At 49.4% G+C, this 16,026-nt stretch overlaps 8 protein-coding genes across 8 annotated transcripts; 4 read left to right on the top strand and 4 right to left on the bottom strand.

The window, feature by feature from the left end:
* The first annotated feature begins 177 nt into the window (after nucleotides 1–177).
* Nucleotides 178–2,096, top strand: M431DRAFT_512436 (hypothetical protein). The gene is made up of 3 exons (XM_024919837.1): nucleotides 178–346; nucleotides 415–1,505; nucleotides 1,702–2,096. Exons 1-3 carry the CDS (start codon nucleotides 273–275, stop codon nucleotides 2,049–2,051), a joined length of 1,515 nt encoding a protein of 504 aa, XP_024769911.1. The 5' UTR covers nucleotides 178–272; the 3' UTR covers nucleotides 2,052–2,096.
* A 266-nt stretch (nucleotides 2,097–2,362) lies between these two features.
* M431DRAFT_95996 (hypothetical protein) lies at nucleotides 2,363–3,049 on the bottom strand (the record flags this gene model as incomplete). The annotated part of the gene is made up of 1 exon (XM_024924771.1): nucleotides 2,363–3,049. One exon carries the CDS (start codon nucleotides 3,047–3,049, stop codon nucleotides 2,363–2,365), a length of 687 nt encoding a protein of 228 aa, XP_024769912.1.
* A 1,159-nt stretch (nucleotides 3,050–4,208) lies between these two features.
* Nucleotides 4,209–5,029, top strand: M431DRAFT_499675 (hypothetical protein; the record flags this gene model as incomplete). The annotated part of the gene is made up of 2 exons (XM_024917826.1): nucleotides 4,209–4,548; nucleotides 4,611–5,029. 2 exons carry the CDS (start codon nucleotides 4,209–4,211, stop codon nucleotides 5,027–5,029), a joined length of 759 nt encoding a protein of 252 aa, XP_024769913.1.
* Nucleotides 5,030–5,147: 118 nt separating this feature from the next.
* On the bottom strand, nucleotides 5,148–6,501 carry M431DRAFT_263353 (hypothetical protein). Its single transcript, XM_024913885.1, has 3 exons — nucleotides 6,321–6,501; nucleotides 6,201–6,271; nucleotides 5,148–6,142 (listed from the first exon to the last, which is right to left on the bottom strand). Exons 1-3 carry the CDS (start codon nucleotides 6,402–6,404, stop codon nucleotides 5,266–5,268), a joined length of 1,032 nt encoding a protein of 343 aa, XP_024769914.1. The 5' UTR covers nucleotides 6,405–6,501; the 3' UTR covers nucleotides 5,148–5,265.
* M431DRAFT_263352 (hypothetical protein) lies at nucleotides 6,502–8,186 on the bottom strand. Its single transcript, XM_024913884.1, has 5 exons — nucleotides 7,924–8,186; nucleotides 7,783–7,843; nucleotides 7,232–7,720; nucleotides 7,098–7,174; nucleotides 6,502–7,040 (listed from the first exon to the last, which is right to left on the bottom strand). Exons 1-5 carry the CDS (start codon nucleotides 8,002–8,004, stop codon nucleotides 6,600–6,602), a joined length of 1,149 nt encoding a protein of 382 aa, XP_024769915.1. The 5' UTR covers nucleotides 8,005–8,186; the 3' UTR covers nucleotides 6,502–6,599.
* Nucleotides 8,187–8,279: 93 nt separating this feature from the next.
* M431DRAFT_20174 (hypothetical protein) lies at nucleotides 8,280–10,630 on the top strand. Its single transcript, XM_024913336.1, has 5 exons — nucleotides 8,280–8,842; nucleotides 8,905–9,216; nucleotides 9,296–9,382; nucleotides 9,437–9,525; nucleotides 9,585–10,630. Exons 1-5 carry the CDS (start codon nucleotides 8,561–8,563, stop codon nucleotides 10,381–10,383), a joined length of 1,569 nt encoding a protein of 522 aa, XP_024769916.1. The 5' UTR covers nucleotides 8,280–8,560; the 3' UTR covers nucleotides 10,384–10,630.
* A 157-nt stretch (nucleotides 10,631–10,787) lies between these two features.
* M431DRAFT_499678 (hypothetical protein) lies at nucleotides 10,788–12,484 on the bottom strand (the record flags this gene model as incomplete). Its single annotated transcript, XM_024917827.1, has 4 exons — nucleotides 10,788–11,076; nucleotides 11,141–11,751; nucleotides 11,823–12,350; nucleotides 12,407–12,484. 4 exons carry the CDS (start codon nucleotides 12,482–12,484, stop codon nucleotides 10,788–10,790), a joined length of 1,506 nt encoding a protein of 501 aa, XP_024769917.1.
* A 1,106-nt stretch (nucleotides 12,485–13,590) lies between these two features.
* On the top strand, nucleotides 13,591–15,841 carry M431DRAFT_534401 (hypothetical protein; the record flags this gene model as incomplete). Its single annotated transcript, XM_024920920.1, has 5 exons — nucleotides 13,591–13,812; nucleotides 14,022–14,274; nucleotides 14,377–14,539; nucleotides 14,599–15,245; nucleotides 15,274–15,841. 5 exons carry the CDS (start codon nucleotides 13,591–13,593, stop codon nucleotides 15,528–15,530), a joined length of 1,542 nt encoding a protein of 513 aa, XP_024769918.1. The 3' UTR covers nucleotides 15,531–15,841.
* Nucleotides 15,842–16,026: the final 185 nt, after the last annotated feature.

Here is a 16,026-nt window from a genome sequence, read left to right on the forward strand (position 1 = left end):
CAAGCGGTTAAACTATAGAGAAGAAAAAAGAAAAAAAAAAAAAAAAAAGCTCAGAAACAGAAGCTCAATTTTTTAGCCTACTACCAGAGCACGCACAGGCCACCCCGACTTAGCTAATCCAAATTCCACCTCCCCACTTCGCTTGAACTTCGAACCTTTCCAAGCCCTTTAGCTAGCCAACACTTTAGTAAACGAAACTATTTTTTCCTACTCCGTTTCTGTTTTTCTTCTTCTTTCTTTTTTCCTCTCTCCATCGTCTTTTCGACCGAACCATGGAATCCCTCTCAGACACAAAGTGGGATGTAGTGATCAGCGGCACGGGGCTCCAGCAATCCCTTCTCGCCCTGTAAGCTTCGGATTCCATCGGCTTGGCTTTTGCCCTCCAAACTGACTGACCAGCCTCGTCTCGTGAAGTGCCCTGTCGCGATCTGGCAAGAACGTCCTCCACGTCGATCCCAACGAGTACTATGGCGAGGCCGAGGCTGTTCTGAGCCTGCAGGAAGTCGACGAGTGGGCTGCTAGACGCCAGTCGGAGGATGGCGATGGTGTTTTTGCAGCTGCGCGGGTGACTCGTCCCGAAGGCCCCGAAAGCTTGTCATCGAGAGGATACACCCTCGCCCTGGCGCCGCAGCTGATCCATACGCGCTCAGAGCTCCTGTCAAAGCTGGTCTCGTCGAAAGCCTTTCGGCAGCTCGAGTTCCTTGCTGTTGGCTCGTTTTACATCTATCAGCCTTCGTCCGCAGAGTCTTCAGCTCCTAGCCTCGGCCGCATACCCTCGACTCGAGAAGACGTGTTTGCCAACACGACGATTTCAGTCAAAGCAAAGCGCGGGCTTATGAAGTTCCTCAAGTTTGTGCTGGACTACAACGTTGAGCCGCAGACGGATGTATGGAAGCCACATGCAGGCGACTCGCTGGCGAGTTTTCTTGCTTCAGAGTTTAAGCTTGATGCCGCCCTGCAGGCATACATCATCACTCTGACTCTTAGCTTGGATGGCAAGATATCAACAGAAGCCGGTCTAGCCGCTATCCACCGCCATATTACCTCCATGGGAGTCTTTGGCACAGGTTTTGCAGCTGTTTACCCCAAATGGGGCGGCCTCTCTGAGATTGCCCAAGTGGGCTGTCGAGCCGGTGCCGTCGGCGGCGCCGTTTATATGCTCGGCGTTGGCATCAAGGACGTCCAGAAAGCCCCTCCCACGGCCGAAATGCCCGAAGAGCTGGACATTGTCCTAACAAACGACATGGCGATAAAGTCAAAAGCCCTGGTGAAAGCCCTGGGCAAGCCGGCAGGCGAAAGCCGCCGTCTAAGCAGACTCACGGCCATTGTCAACTCGGGTTTACCCTCGCTCTTCGAGACGGTGACCGATGGTGCCCCGACTCCAGCCGTCGGCGTGGTTGCGATTCCCGCTGGAACACCCGTTGGCGAGGATGGAGTTTCATCTGAGTACCCCATCTACGCTCTGGCTCATTCAAGTGACGCCGGCGAATGCCCTTCTGGACAATGTAAGTTTTATTTTTTCTCTTTCTCTCATTTCATTTCCTGCGTGTGTTATGATGATAAAACCTTAACGAATACTTATCTACATTGGCTGAATCCCATTGACGATAACTCCTCTGACAACCTGATACACACTCTCATCATTAGCATTTCTTGTCTTTCATATCTCTTCTATTGGATAGCTTGCTAATGGTTCATCAGGCGTATTATATCTAAGCACTCTCACAAGCCCAGATGCTCAAACCCATCTCGAAAAAGCGCTCCAATCCCTTCTTGCGTCACTCTCCGCAGACGGCCAAGAGCCTCCCAAGTCACTCTACCAATTGTATTATGAGCAAACTGGTTTTGACGTTCCATCCGTAAACATTGATGGGCAATCTGCTGTATTCTCCTTGCTACCTTTGGACCTTGCGTTTAATGACTCTGTACTGGATCCTGTTCGGAGCGCATGGGAAATGATTACATCTCCATCTACAGACGATGAATCTGCAGAGTATCTAGTATTCACAGATCGGGAGGGCGCCGATGCCGAAGATGAATTTGACAATTAATTAGCTACCAGATGTGCATTAAATGAACTATTATATACCCCTGAACGTCCCTATACTTTGCCCTGACCGTAATTCTTACTGTGGTGCCTCCCTGACTACTTTTGTTATAATAAAGGGGCTATATAATTATCGTTGAAGCAGATCAATTATACAATCACCATAGACGATCCTGGTAGCTGGCAGCTATTATTGGCCCAGGTGGTACAGCTTGCTATTACACATCACATTCAAACTCTTCACCATCTTTCTGTCTCATTGTATACTAATCTAAGTATTTCCATTGGACTGTTCACATGAGGCCGCGCAGTCCATCATTCACCGGCCCTTGGCGCGTCCTCAAGCTTTTTATAAGCAGCCCGAACTTGCGGCAAAGAACTGATCCTCGCAAGCCACTGTTTGACGAGAGGGCAGTCTTCCAAGCTCAACCCCGCAAACTCATGCTTCTTGACCCAGGCTTGAAAATGTAGATCCACCGAAGTGACCCTGGATCCTCCCAGAACCGTCTCGCCGCCGCTCCTCCTCAGCTGCTTCTCAAACGTGCCGTAAAAGCGAATAGCCTGCTCCCGGTACCGGTTCAGCGCGTCCTCATTCTTCGTCGTGTTGTAGTTCTGGTACCAATTCACTTGGCCCGTCATGGGTCCCAACGTCGTGAGCAAGAACTGCTCCCACTTTTCAAAGTCGACGATATCCTGCTCGCTGCTGCTTTTCGGGCCCAACAGTCCGTCCTTGTCGTACACGCGACGGAGGTAATTCATGATGGCGCCGCTTTCCCAACTCACGACACCGGTGTTTGGGTCTTCGAGGGCAGGGACGCGGCCGTTCTCGTTGATCTTGAGAAAAGCGGCGCCGAGGACTCCTTTATGGGGGTCATTGCCGAATTCCCACATCTTCACGTCGTATGGGATCTTGAGGAATTCGAGTGCCATGGCGATTTTGAATGGGTTGGGCCCGGCCTCGTGGGCGTGGAGAAGGAGAGGTTTGATGGTTTGCTTCGGCATGTTTAAGCTTTACTCGCCGATAACGAAGTCTGGTGTTGTAATTGCTTCCTTTGCGTCAATAATGTGCTTTCTATAGCAGATCGTAGACTTTTGGGTGTCGTATGCCGACATTTATATACTTGAAGCCCCCTTGGGTGCCAGTCTATGCAGCTGCATCAGGTGGAATACAGCTTGGAGCATCCACCCGACTCAACATTCTCGAATCCGGAACAAATTTTCCAGCAGCTCCAGTCCAAGGACCACATGCCATGCTCGGCCATTGTTTGGAACGGGCTTCTCGACGATAGCTTCATGCTGTCACCGCTCGCGGATTCACAGTCTTGGCCCATCTCCCCCCGGGAGTGGATTCGATATCTACATGTACTGCGGCGAAGAAAGGCCGCTCATGAATATCGCGCCGCCTTTCTTTTCGTGACCCCTACAAGTGGAGGACAGAAAAACAGGGAACGAAGAAAATTTGAGCATGCATATAGAAGTGATCGCCATTCGGTGAAGTATTGGATGTGCTCATGTTGTGGATGTATGTGCACTTACATGCTCGTATTCTGCGGTCTGTATTTTTCGGGCTAAGTGAACTCACTACTAATGACCGGCAGCGGAGCTTAAAGCAACAACAGCGCCCCTACATACCCAAACGGGCAAATGGATACCTTCAATGTTTGCGATGTATCCTGTTCTCGATGGCGCAGACTGAAACTCTAGACGAAGGCGAAAGTCTAAGTTGAGTGTTTGACTACAACAGATATTGCCGGCGGGACTTTTGGATGATTTCTCGCTGTTGGATTTCTAAGCCATCGCAATCACTTGCCGCACGACAACAGTTCCACATACAAGTTACGTCTGGTGATGTAGCCTCAGGAGAACCGAACCCAATGGCTTTCTCAACATGATCGCGCCCTGTGATGTCAAGTAGATGCTTGGCCACAATTATAAATCTCCTTGCTTATGAATGAATGATGATGACCGATCATCCACCGAGTGTGGTTCGAGTTACGCAATGGTGCCGAAAGAAGCACGGCTGCAACGATTCAGACTCACTACAAAACTGCATCTCGATGCCTCCAATTTGAAAGGACCAAACGTTTTGAGTTAAGCATTCTCCCAACATTCTGCTTTGTTCCATCACAAACTTGCGAATAAACTCGCCCTCTTCAACACCATGCCCGGTCAGCCTAGTATCAAATTATACACCGACTCGACTCCCAATGGCATCAAGATCAGCATGGCATTAGAAGAGCTCGGCGTCCCATACGAAGTTGATCACATCGACATCACCACAAATCGACAGAAAGATCCATGGTTTCTCGAGATCAACCCCAACGGCCGCATCCCAGCCATCGTCGACACGCTCAGTGATGGCCAGCAAGTCAGGGTCTTTGAGGGAGGAAGCATCCTACAATATCTGACTGAGCGATACGATCCGGAACACAAGCTTTCATTCCCGAAAGGCACCAGAGATTACTGGGAATGTAATAACTGGCTCTTCTTTCAGCATGGAGGCAGGTTCCGTCTGTGGGTGTTGGTGTTTTTGAGCCTAACGACTAACGTTCGTTCAATCTAGGAATTGGCCCAATGCATGGCCAAGCAGCGCATTTCTACCGCTATGCGCCCACCAAGATCCAATATGGCATCGATCGGTACATTAACGAGACGCGACGCCTCTACCGCGTGATTGATGCCGAGCTTGCCAAGTCGAAATCTGGTTTCCTGGTGGCAGACCACATCTCCATCGCAGACATCGCTGTTCTCTCTTGGGTAATCTACGCGGAATTCGTCAGCTTGGACATGAGCGAATTTCCGTTTCTCCAGAAATGGGAAAGAATGATGTCTGCCAGGCCGGGAATCAATAAAGGCTTTCATGTGCCTAAGCCCTTGATGTTCAAGATCAAGCAAGGCGATCCTGAAGTTTTTGCGCAGTTCACAAACGAAAGGAAAGATTGGATTTTAAAGGGAATGGAGGAAGAAGCCAAGAAACGATAGAGTTTAGTAAAAGACCAAGTTGGATTACACAAGGCAGTATCTTGAGAGGGAGATAATAGAACACGGTAGCGTGGCCGACGCTTGCTCTTGTATCCCGCTGACGGTTGATCAGCTTGATCCTTACTCCCCTTGTTCCCTTAAGGTGATGTCATGACATTCCCGTCTCGTGGGGGAGCCTCCCAAAGGCGAGCTTATAGTACATTTGATCTTGGCTGGCGTCAGTGTTCCGTAGCTCCCTAGCTTAGAACCATCTTCCTCAAACACCCCAAAGCACAACACAACTTGATAGCCACCCTAACCTGGAAGCGACTTAGAACCAAGATTCCATCCTCGAGAGCAGAACCTGCAAGACTCCAATCCGGATCCTGCCTTGCCAAAGCTTTCGCCCATAGAACCAGCGTAGCTACATATACGCCGATGGCAAGATGAGGCACCTCGGCCACCGCCTTTTGGCTCCCGTATTCCTCCTGTGTTGGCATGGTGGACGGGTAGCTTTTGCCGGTTCGCCGACCCGACGGAATATCAAAGACAACAGACTGCTTTGCTGCGTCAAGGAGTTGTCTTGCATGGTGAGTAGCGATGTCGCAGTCCTCGGAGCTCTGCCATATCTGAACATTTGCGAGACGGGTGCCCTGGCTTGCGGAGCCGCAAATTTGCCATCTTGCAGATTTGTGCAGCAATTCCACATTGGTGCGGATGTTGATGAATATCAGGTGGAAGAGCGAGGTGGTGGACAAGTGACTTTCGATCGGTATCTGGGTCTGGCATGCATTCCACCATCGATGTAGTCCGAGTTCCAACAAGTCTTGCTTCCAAAATACATTCAACATGGAGACGCCTTCACTACTCGAATTGCCAGAAACAGCGGCGAGGAGTGTCAGACAGCACATTGCTGGTGTAGGTGTTGTTGTTGGATGGTGCAAGGTCGTTTGGGGATTCATTATTGACGCGAATAGTTTGAAGCAGTCTTCAAGCAAATCAGTGCTCTCCGATGGACCTTGAAGACCGTCGAAGCCAGCAAATGTGCATTGAATGATTGTTGTGCTCAAGTGTGCTGGCCGTCGCAATATGAGCACATGGTACGACTCCAGGACGCAAAGGCTCTCAACCAACCTGCGCGGTGGCCGTTAGCTATGTGCAGGTGGCTTGCAGCGGTGTGTCCAATACAAACCTCAACCGCCTCTTCACCTCAAAATCTGTCAGTGACGATTCGAGGGTGGTGAGTGAATAATCCTCGACGCTCTATATTATGTCAGTTCCGATTACAGGTGGGACCATGTTGAGAACTGACCTGAAGAAGAAAACCATGCTGTGCCTCGGTGCACTCGAACGCTCGCGGATCTCCACTGCACAAGCCGAATATCTCCAGGCACATCAACTATGAGCGATCAGAACAGCCACTAGAGACTGACGGACACGGAAGCGCGAACTCCTCCCCTCCTCTCCAAATCTGAAGCGAGAGGAATATCGTGGCAGCTCTTACCGTTTGCGCTAGATCTATCGCCTCTGGAATACTCAATTGGTCGCTCGAAAGCGCCTTTGTATTCCGTCAGTGATGCTTTGTAGAAATTTAGGAAGAAGGCCAGTCACTCGGCCCACTCACACGACTCAAGGCCAATCTCCTAGCATCGGTATGCATGGCCAATGAAATTCGGAAGCTGCCTTCGATTGGACAGAATAGGCCGCCCACTGCTGCCATGGCGAGAAGAAGCTCGGGAGGTTGGCTTGGCTCGTGTTCGACATCTTGGAATATAGGCATCATGGGCGCAACATGGCATATAAACTTACGCAGGAAGAAGCCAATTATATCTTTGTCATGTGGCTGGATGTTTGGACGCAGATTCGAGAGCCATTCAGGCATTCGCGGCGTATTGATTGGGGTGTCGGATGGAACGGGACTGCAAAACCATTGCTGCAATGAAGATGCTTGTCGGACAAGTCCATCGTTTGCGTCGGTAGCTTCCAAGAAAAGCCCAAAGTCGGCGGTGAGGAAGAAAGGATCATAAAAAGGCTGTAGCTGTACTGGTAAGCGGCTGTATAAAACCATATCCGACCAACTTGGGCAAACCTTGTCCATGGAAGGCCAAAACTCGAGCGATTCGAGGTCGAAATTCGATGCACTTTGATCAAATGATGAGATCAGTCCTGCCGTACGCATCAGTAAACCATTTCCGAGCGGATTGGCTAGGAAACCGTATCTACCAGATGATGTCTCAGTCATGGCTAACATTTCCGGTGCGGACGCCAGTGCCTCTGCAAGTTCAGCAGAGTTAACCTGTGTCACTGGGGCTGCGCAAAAAGTCTCAACTGGAAGAACCGGTGACGGAGTATCGTTGGCGTGACGCACAACTGGAGGGGACATTTGTTCACTCGCTGGGGACACGATGATGTCTCCAGCGAGCCGTGAGGAGAAGACGGTAGATGATGAATCGAAACATGGAGCCCCATCATCACTCCCTGCATACAAGCACGAGGCCGACTTGAGCCTACAACGCTGACACGGCATGGCGCCGTCGCACTTCAGCTTGTGCAGGCGACAGCCGTTGCATGCCTTGGCTGTCCGTCGGGCTGAGCCTGAGCGTTGCCGAGCAATCCCGTCATCACAGAGGTTCTTGAAGTGACGTTGGAGAACATCTTGTCGTTGGAAGCGTTTGCTGCATACCTTGCATTTGAAAGGGACATCTTGAGTATCTGTAGACACACGTCAATGCAGTGAAGAGAAGAGATGCAATGACCAATAAACATATACATACGGGTTCTGGAGTGGCGCAGAAGATGCTCCTTGCGGGTGAAAACGCGGTTGCAAACAGCACACTACCGTGACGGCGAATATCCACGTCAGTGTTGAAGCTTCTTCGTCAGTCATTCCGGACGAGAGCCGGTGTTCGGGTTACCTTGGAATCCTGGGAGCCTTTCCGCCTAGAATTGTTCACCCGCGCTTCACTGGGTGCACCGGGGATGCTCTGAGTATCCATTGGAGATCTCTTGCAGCTTAACCGGATATCTGGTGGGTGTTGTTTCGTTGCAACATGAATACATGCATCCGGAGTACAGGTACATACGAGTAGTCCCGGCGGTACCCCAGACAGCCGAGTGGGGTCCCGGATGCTGATACATGTACCCCGGTTACCCCGCGAATTGACCCGGCCAATTGGAGGCTTACACTTTCAACAGAAAATATTCAATGTATTTAGTTATTTACTTATATATAATTTCAACGAACTTTCCTATTTCTAATCAACTAGTTGGCCAATTATTTATCCAGTCCTGCCTTGCCAAGGTGGCCCATTGTCGCGACTATAAGAGCCGAGGTCGTGACAGAGCATAGCCTTACTTTAACCCAACTATTGCAGTCCCCCCCCCTCTTGATAATAAATATAACGTCTATAATTTAATACATAAAGGCTGGTACTTGTAGGTACAAGCCACGCATTTCTCGAGGCTACACAAGCTAGGTTGGAGGCTTTACGGGCCGTCCCAAAACATATGTAACTTCTGCTCCAGTCACCTCCATCTTGACCAAGGGTTTTCATGATACCGACTCCTCCAGAAATGGCGCACAGGCTACCATCTCAGCAAGACTTGTCCGCGTCTCGTCGTGCCCAAGTCGAAAAAGGATGGGGAGACACTTGGCCAGGGGACCGCGTGCCAACCTCCACCGATGCTGAAATCGCATACCAGCCACTTGATCCGGGCCAGGTTTCTGTCTTCAGACAGGCTATGCTCGCTGATAGACAAGCGAGGGAAAAGAAACGATTTCCCAGCCTTGACAATGCAGATACCCTGTTTTCCATGCCCAATTCTTCACAAGCAGTAAGTAAGCTCTTATCAGTCCTGCCTGTCTCCAAGTCCATTGCTGATACTCCGTCGTAAAGCTTGCTTGGCCCACGTCCTTCTTCCTTGCCTCATTGAAGCCGGAGTTTAGCATTGGCATTGATGAGCTGATACAGGAGACGCATCAGAACCTGTTGTGCACCACCATATTCCTGAGAGATGTTCCCCCAATTGGGTTCCTCCGGGTTCCTCGACCAGAGTATCTGACACTGGCGTTGGCTGCCGTGGGCGCCTCCATGACGCCACAGAAGGAAGAACAGGCATTGCAGCTCTGGCACACTTCGGCGAGTCAATTACTGGGCAATTTGGAGGTCGACAATGGGGTCGCCCGCAAAACTGATCTCGTCAAGGCGGTACGTAAAAGGGAACTTGATTCCTGACCATGTTCACCGTGTCTGCCTCTTGTGTTTTCAACTCCTAAACAATTCGCAGTGGACTCTCCTAGAGACCTTTGCCTTTCTGTCTTCTGATCGCATCGTGCGAAGACGCGCCCGCATGATTCATGGATGCGTCAAAACAGTTGAGTCAAGCCCCAGCTTCGACAGTCGCCCAATTACCAACAGTCGCTATTAGGCAGTTTGGAGGATTTTTCGCGAAGCATCCTGCCTTGACGGGGTTGGGAACGATGAGTCTGCGCAATCACAAATAACAAATCACGGTCGGTGAGTAACCCGTGTCATAACCAAAAAAAAAAAAAAAAAAGCGCTGGCTAAAACCTCAGATCGTTGATATCGTACTTCGTAATACTGGATCTTCTTCGAGCTATTCAGTATGGCCAGTCCACTTCATTTCCTACAGCCTTGTTTCTCCGCCATCGTCACCGCCGTTGCTCTGATAGCGCAACCACTGCGGACAGCTCAGTGCTGCAAATTCGAAGCGAAAGCTCCGGAGATGCCTGGATTTCCATCTTCACCATGCTTGCCGATGTCCACTCAGTAACGCACACCTTTGGCCCTTTAACTACTCAAGATTTTCGGATACATGACACGGTATATCTTGCAGACAATACGGTCCAAATGCCGTTCTCTCCAGCACACGAAATCTCTCAGCTTAGACAGAAGCTTTCCGCAAGCCTTTTGACATGGAAGAGCAATCATTTGGACTCGGCAGCAGACGAACTTTTGCTCATGTATTACTTTTGTCTTCTTTATAACACGGTGCCATCGCTGCAACCCCTCTGTGCATTAGCAGGCTGCACGCACGCCTCATCCAACACATTCAAGATGCAGAGAGACAGGGCCAACGCTTCGGAGGGCTTGCATTTCTACCGTGCTGCTATACCTACTGTCTGGCTGATTTTGGAAACAAGTGAACGAATACAGCCTGACGATCTGCCGATATGGGCCGCACTGACAGTATTCTCTGCTGCGCTAGTTCTTTGGGCTCGCAAGGAATTTGCAAAGAATGGGGATGTAGATTCGTGGTCTTCGAGGTCTTTACTTCCTTTTCAGCAAGAGCTTGCACGAATGAAGTTTTCAGGTGCTCGAGACATGGCGGCGATGCTGTCCCGTTTAAACTGATGCAATCTATCTGGATCCAATGGCTTGGAAAGGCGGCGGCAGTACGTGCGAAGAATGGCAGCTGCTTTTGTTGGCTGTAGCCGGGCGAAATATCTTTTTTGGAATAACGAAAATCTTCCTGTCATGACCTTGTACTAACATCTTGAAATGACATTCTAACCATTTTACACTCATTCTAGAGCATGTCTGCTATCATTTTTTAATAGTATTTTATAATAGAAGCTGCAATATAAATGCAAAATGTCGGGTTATCATCATGTTCTTACGGTGAGAATATTCTCTCCGCGAATACAGACACTGTTATTTGCACAGGAAGAGACGAGTAAGCGTCACTCAAGAGCCAAGTTTCTCAAGATCCTTGATACTTGCGACAAAATAAACTACCTAGGACCGCAGGCTACCACTTATTCCTGTAACACAATCTCGCACTTGTGGCTCTTTGGTGCGATGAGAAAATGATTTTCCATAGCCATCGACTCATCTGTCACCGAATGCGCGAGTCTGGCACCCCGACACGCCCTAAAGAACTCGGTGGTTGCGAGTCTCATCTCCATGCGGGCCAGGTGCACTCCAAGGCAGACCCGAGCACCTAATCCGAACGGCGAGTATACCGCTTTTGCTGCATCTGTGATTCTCGATACAGCACCCGTATCTTCCAAATCATCTGAAAGCTGCCACCGCGAAGGATCAAATCTTGATTCTCTCTTTTTAGTCCGCGCTTTGAAGAAAAAGGTCAAGGTAGTAGAAACTGACTTACCTTTCAGGGTTTCGAAAGAGATTGGAGTCTCTGTGCAGAGTGAAAGCTTGAGTTGTTACCGTTGTGCCAGCGGGTATGTAGTGTCCCATCATATGTGCGCCTCCCTTTGGTACAATACGCGGTAGTCCGCCTGGCGCAGCTCCGTACAATCTCAAAGTTTCCTCGATGATTCCGTTGAGGACCGGCAACTTCTCTAAATCCTCCTCTGAGAAGTCCGGCCGTAATTCCGCAACCTCTTGTTCGAGTTTGGCCTGCCACTGCGGGTGTGAGAGCACAGCCCAGACGAGGTAAGTCATGGTCACTGCGGTAGTATCGGACCCGGCTACCAAGAGGCCTTGAGACTCATACTGGACGTCCGTCTCGTCGAGGCGACCGCCTTCTGTCTGGGCCTCTTTGTTGACGGCCGAGAAGATGCTTTTATCATTTCCTGCAGCTTTGCTCTTCCTGCGTGCTTCCAGTCCGTATTTTATGAGGATGTCGTTGCCTCGGAAAAGTTCCCTTATACCCTCAACTGGGATACACTTGAGAAGAGGAGGAATCCACCATGGTAGCTCGGCCGCGATTCCGCTTCCTTTCATATTTGATTGGAGGATGCGGATATACTCATTGACCTATATCTCACAGTCCGTAAGGATCCTAGAAAAAGGAGAGTCCAAGAGTTTTTTTTTTTTTTTTTGCTCACCTGCCCCCGCTCGATGGCGTGAAATGAATCGCCAAACATGAGCAGCGCCGAGATATCGGTCGCCATGAATGTCCACCACCGCAGGACACATGCGCTTCCTTTCTGCTTTGCTTCATTCTGAATCTTCATCACCACTTGCCTCGTCATTTCATGGACAGTCTTCTCGTAGTTTTGCTTTAGGTATGTCTTGGAAAACGCACGAGCAAAAAGCTTCCGTCGAGTACCATGCGCCTTGCTGTCACTCATGGAGAAAAGGATCGGCCGCCCGAATGGCGCGACCTCGACATACCACGGACTTTTCGTGTACCCTGAATTTATCTTGTGGATGGCCTGAACACTTTGTGGATCCGCAACAGAGACCTCATTGGGACTTATACGCACGATTGGCCCGTACTTTTGATGCAGAGCGTGAATGTAATGGATCCGCGTTCCCGTTACCACGGCCCTTTTCAATACCAAGTTTGTCCAAAGAGAGACCCGCGGCCCTGGCAAAGCTCTCAAGGGAGACGTCAGGACGAAAGAAACCTTCTGTTCTACAGGTAAATGCAAGCTCGTCAACCTAGATCAGTGGCCTCATGACTTACTTTTACCGTACTGATGAGAATTGAAAGAAGAATCAATCCGGCGACAGCCGAAAAGAGCAGCGACAGGCTCCCGAACATGGTGGAAGGCATTACAATCTGTTAGATAACTTTAGGAGAATTGTCTTCCCAGCTGGTGTTTTCCCTTGTCCCTAAATCCTTTCGAACGCTTCCCCATAGTCCCTCAAATACTCTGCCCCGTCATTTCCCCAGGTTCCGCACGACGGCTGAGAGCTCCGCTGTTCATCGGATCTCGACCCTGAGAAATGATTCGGCTCCGTGTGGGGGTTATCACCCTCGGCTTGTGTGGAGTTTGGTTTGCACAAGAGAGACTCCATCGGATGCGATGATACGATGTGCGAGTCTGTATCGTACCCATTCCAAATAAAGGTGCATACAGGCATTTCATAGCCCAAAGATATTCACATTATATATAGAAGCAATCTTTGAATCGCCAAGCTTGGCTTGTAGCCTCTCATCGCCCACCATGAGCCGGTTATCTAAATCCTACTGAAAAGGCTCTTTATACGCTACATGCATCCTCCCTGACCTGATTATTTTTGAGAAATGAATCATTAGAGTTATAAAGCGAAGTTAATATATGTAATAGTAACATTATGTGCTAGTTATTGCTGTGAATTTACCTATGTGTTTTTCTAACACTCCCATCGGCTCATGGCTCGCGGATTGAAGGTAATCTGAGGATCCCGCATATCGAACAATCTGGGGTATGGGCTTGAGAAGCTCCACAGACCATAGATGCCGAGCGGGGGCTGTTCGACTAGCCTGAAAGAAGGTTACTTACATTCGGAAATGTCTGGCTAGGTAGTGATTGCTGTTTACTCGGCAAGTGGGGGATGAATGGAAAAATACATGTACCTGTACAGACCGCAAAATAAATAAGTGCACATACATCCATAATATCAGCATATACTAGGTACATTAAATAGCAATCACTTTTATATGTGTATAGTTTTAGCATATGTGTTTAGAATCTCTCCGTTTCCTGGTTTTCTATCCCTCACTTGCTCGGCTGGCTCTCAAGAGACGAAGAAAAGCGATGATCCATTGTCTTCGCTATCCTACACGGTTCAGCTCACTGATATCTATCAAACAGCTTCCATTTCAGCCTGCTAGGGCACAGATTGTTTAGTTGAGTCTAAGCTTCCCTTTCTAGTACCTGGAAGATGCCCCACGAAGGACTGAAAGTCATCATTGTAGGCGGAGGTCTGGCCGGCTTGACTGCTGCTATAACTCTCCGCCAGAATGGCCACTTTGTCAAAGTGTTTGAGCAGTCTCGTTTTGCCAATGAGGTCGGTGCTGCTATTCATATGACACCAAATGCGACCGGAGTTCTTACCCAGCTCGGAGTCGATCCAGCGAAAAGCGGCGCCGTGCTGCTCCATCAGGTACCTACACAATAATAGTCTACTGAAGCATTGAATCGGCGGCAAGTACATGTACTGAAAGAACGCAGACAAGATTGTACACTGCAAGCAATGTGCCCATATCAACCATCGTCACCCGAGGCTCATCGATGGCAAAATGTAAGGGGCTTGCTTGAAGACCCCGAGACCGCAGCCCTAGCTGCCTTGGAGTGCACCATGGACATGTCCAGTGGTATTCTGCCTCTGAAGAGACAGTCATGTATCCGACATCCAACAACATTCTTCTCAACTTTGTCTGCATCCACTCAGCGGCAAAATCAGAAACACTTGCAGACGACGATTCCGCTGCGGGGTCCCAAGTGAAAGTTGCTGGAGGTATTCGAAGAGTTTCACCCGTCGCTCTCCGCGCTCTTTTGGCCAAGGTCGATCCGGATGAGCTGAAACTGTCACCCGCTCTTCGACATGCAAGCCCTCCCGACTTATGTGAATGACAAGTTTGCATTGATCGGCGATGCTGCTCACCCCATTTACGCCGCACTTGGCCCAAGGAGGGGGTGCAAGTTGTGGAGGACGCCGCGTCTTTAGGTGTCTTCCTTGAACGGGGATTGGCGGCTTCCGAGGTCCCTGAACGACTCCGGCTATACAACCAAGCTCGATATGGGCGTTCCTCAAAGATCCAAGACCTCAGTCGAGTTGTCGGGGGAGACAAGGTGGCAAAAATAACGAAACAGACGAACAAAGTTGTCAGGTATGTAGGAAAAGCAACACTCGTTATTGCGGGTGACTTCTGACACCGGCCTGTGACAGTAAAAAAGCTACATCGACTATGGGGTTCAGCCACGACGAAATACATTTCTCGACACAACTCCCCCGAGAGTACAAATGGGGTCAACAGCCTCTCCAATATCGACAGCCAACAGTCTTTGGGCCATCACCCGGTCCACGACAAGATCACCGAGGAAACACGTTTCACCGACTCTTTACCTCATTCCATGACGACAAAAACGTATCATACAGTTCAAGACCAGTGCGACTTTGCTGCGGAACATGTTCCCTAATTCAAGATACTCCTTTCTCAAAACTCGACACAGTAACCGTCGCCTCCTTCTCTGTCGAACCGCTATCCAATATGGCTTGGCTGGGTGGGGGTGGGGTTGGGTACAACCTCCTCGGCTTTTACATCCATGATGTCTGTGTCGAGCATCAGAAAGGGGTACAAAGAAAAGGGACAAACTGCCCCGTTATGCTTGAAAACTTGACAGATCCCATCATTACCGGAAGGGAGGAACTTGGTATATCGAAACTTTACTCTGAAATTGACATTGAAGAGAGCGACAACACGTGCTCTGTGAAAATCAGTTGGCGAGGAAACGCGTATATGCAGCTGTCATGGCAACAATTAACACCAAAGGTCCGAGAAAGTCTGACGGAGCACGAGTCTGAGGGGTCTATTGGTGCACCAATATATGCCGTCCTCCACAGTCGGCAGGGCGAGCTGCGAAAGCGATGTCCTCTTAGCAAACGACACCCGCGCCTCGCACATCGATGCGCGGCGTGAGACCCTACCGCATAATGCCACTTTCAAGTTCCAGGATTATGGCGCAGAAAGTCTACCCACACTACACCATATTGTTTCTCGGCTTGCCGAGCTCCCTGTGTTTGAGGTCGTTGGGGGGACTATAACAGAATTCCAAGGTGTGACAGACTTTTCTCGCATAGAAATATTGAATAACTCTTAGCTTCACTGTACGCAATGCCTTTTTAAGAAAAGAAGGAAAGAAAAAAAAAAGAGCACAGATAAATTCCGCAAGTCACGCCCGGGCGGTCTTTTTGGATACTCATTACGGGAGGATGGCTACTTGTTACATGGTCCCTAAAACAAACCTCCATTGTTTTAAGCACATCTTAACCATGAGATTAACTATAATACCTATGTATTCCCATCCTGCTCTCAGATGTTACGAAATTCCCACCACTGCAATAGAAGCAATAAACGAAAAACTCTCATGGCACCAGATCAAATTCATTCCTGCGTCCATGCTGTCCTGGGGGAGGCTGCTGAATTCTCATGATTCATCCCAATGCGAAAATAAATGTCCTTGTTTCCCAAACGCCATTGTCAAATGAAGACATATCGTTAAATCTTGAAAATGGATTAAAACTCGGTTTTCGAAAAAGCAGATGGTCATATATCTGCTCCTCCATTAAAACTCAAACTCCAGAATTATTGCGGCC

The sequence above is a fragment of the Trichoderma harzianum genome (assembly GCF_003025095.1).
Source record: "Trichoderma harzianum CBS 226.95 unplaced genomic scaffold M431scaffold_15, whole genome shotgun sequence".
Classification (NCBI taxonomy): Eukaryota; Fungi; Ascomycota; class Sordariomycetes; order Hypocreales; family Hypocreaceae; genus Trichoderma; species Trichoderma harzianum.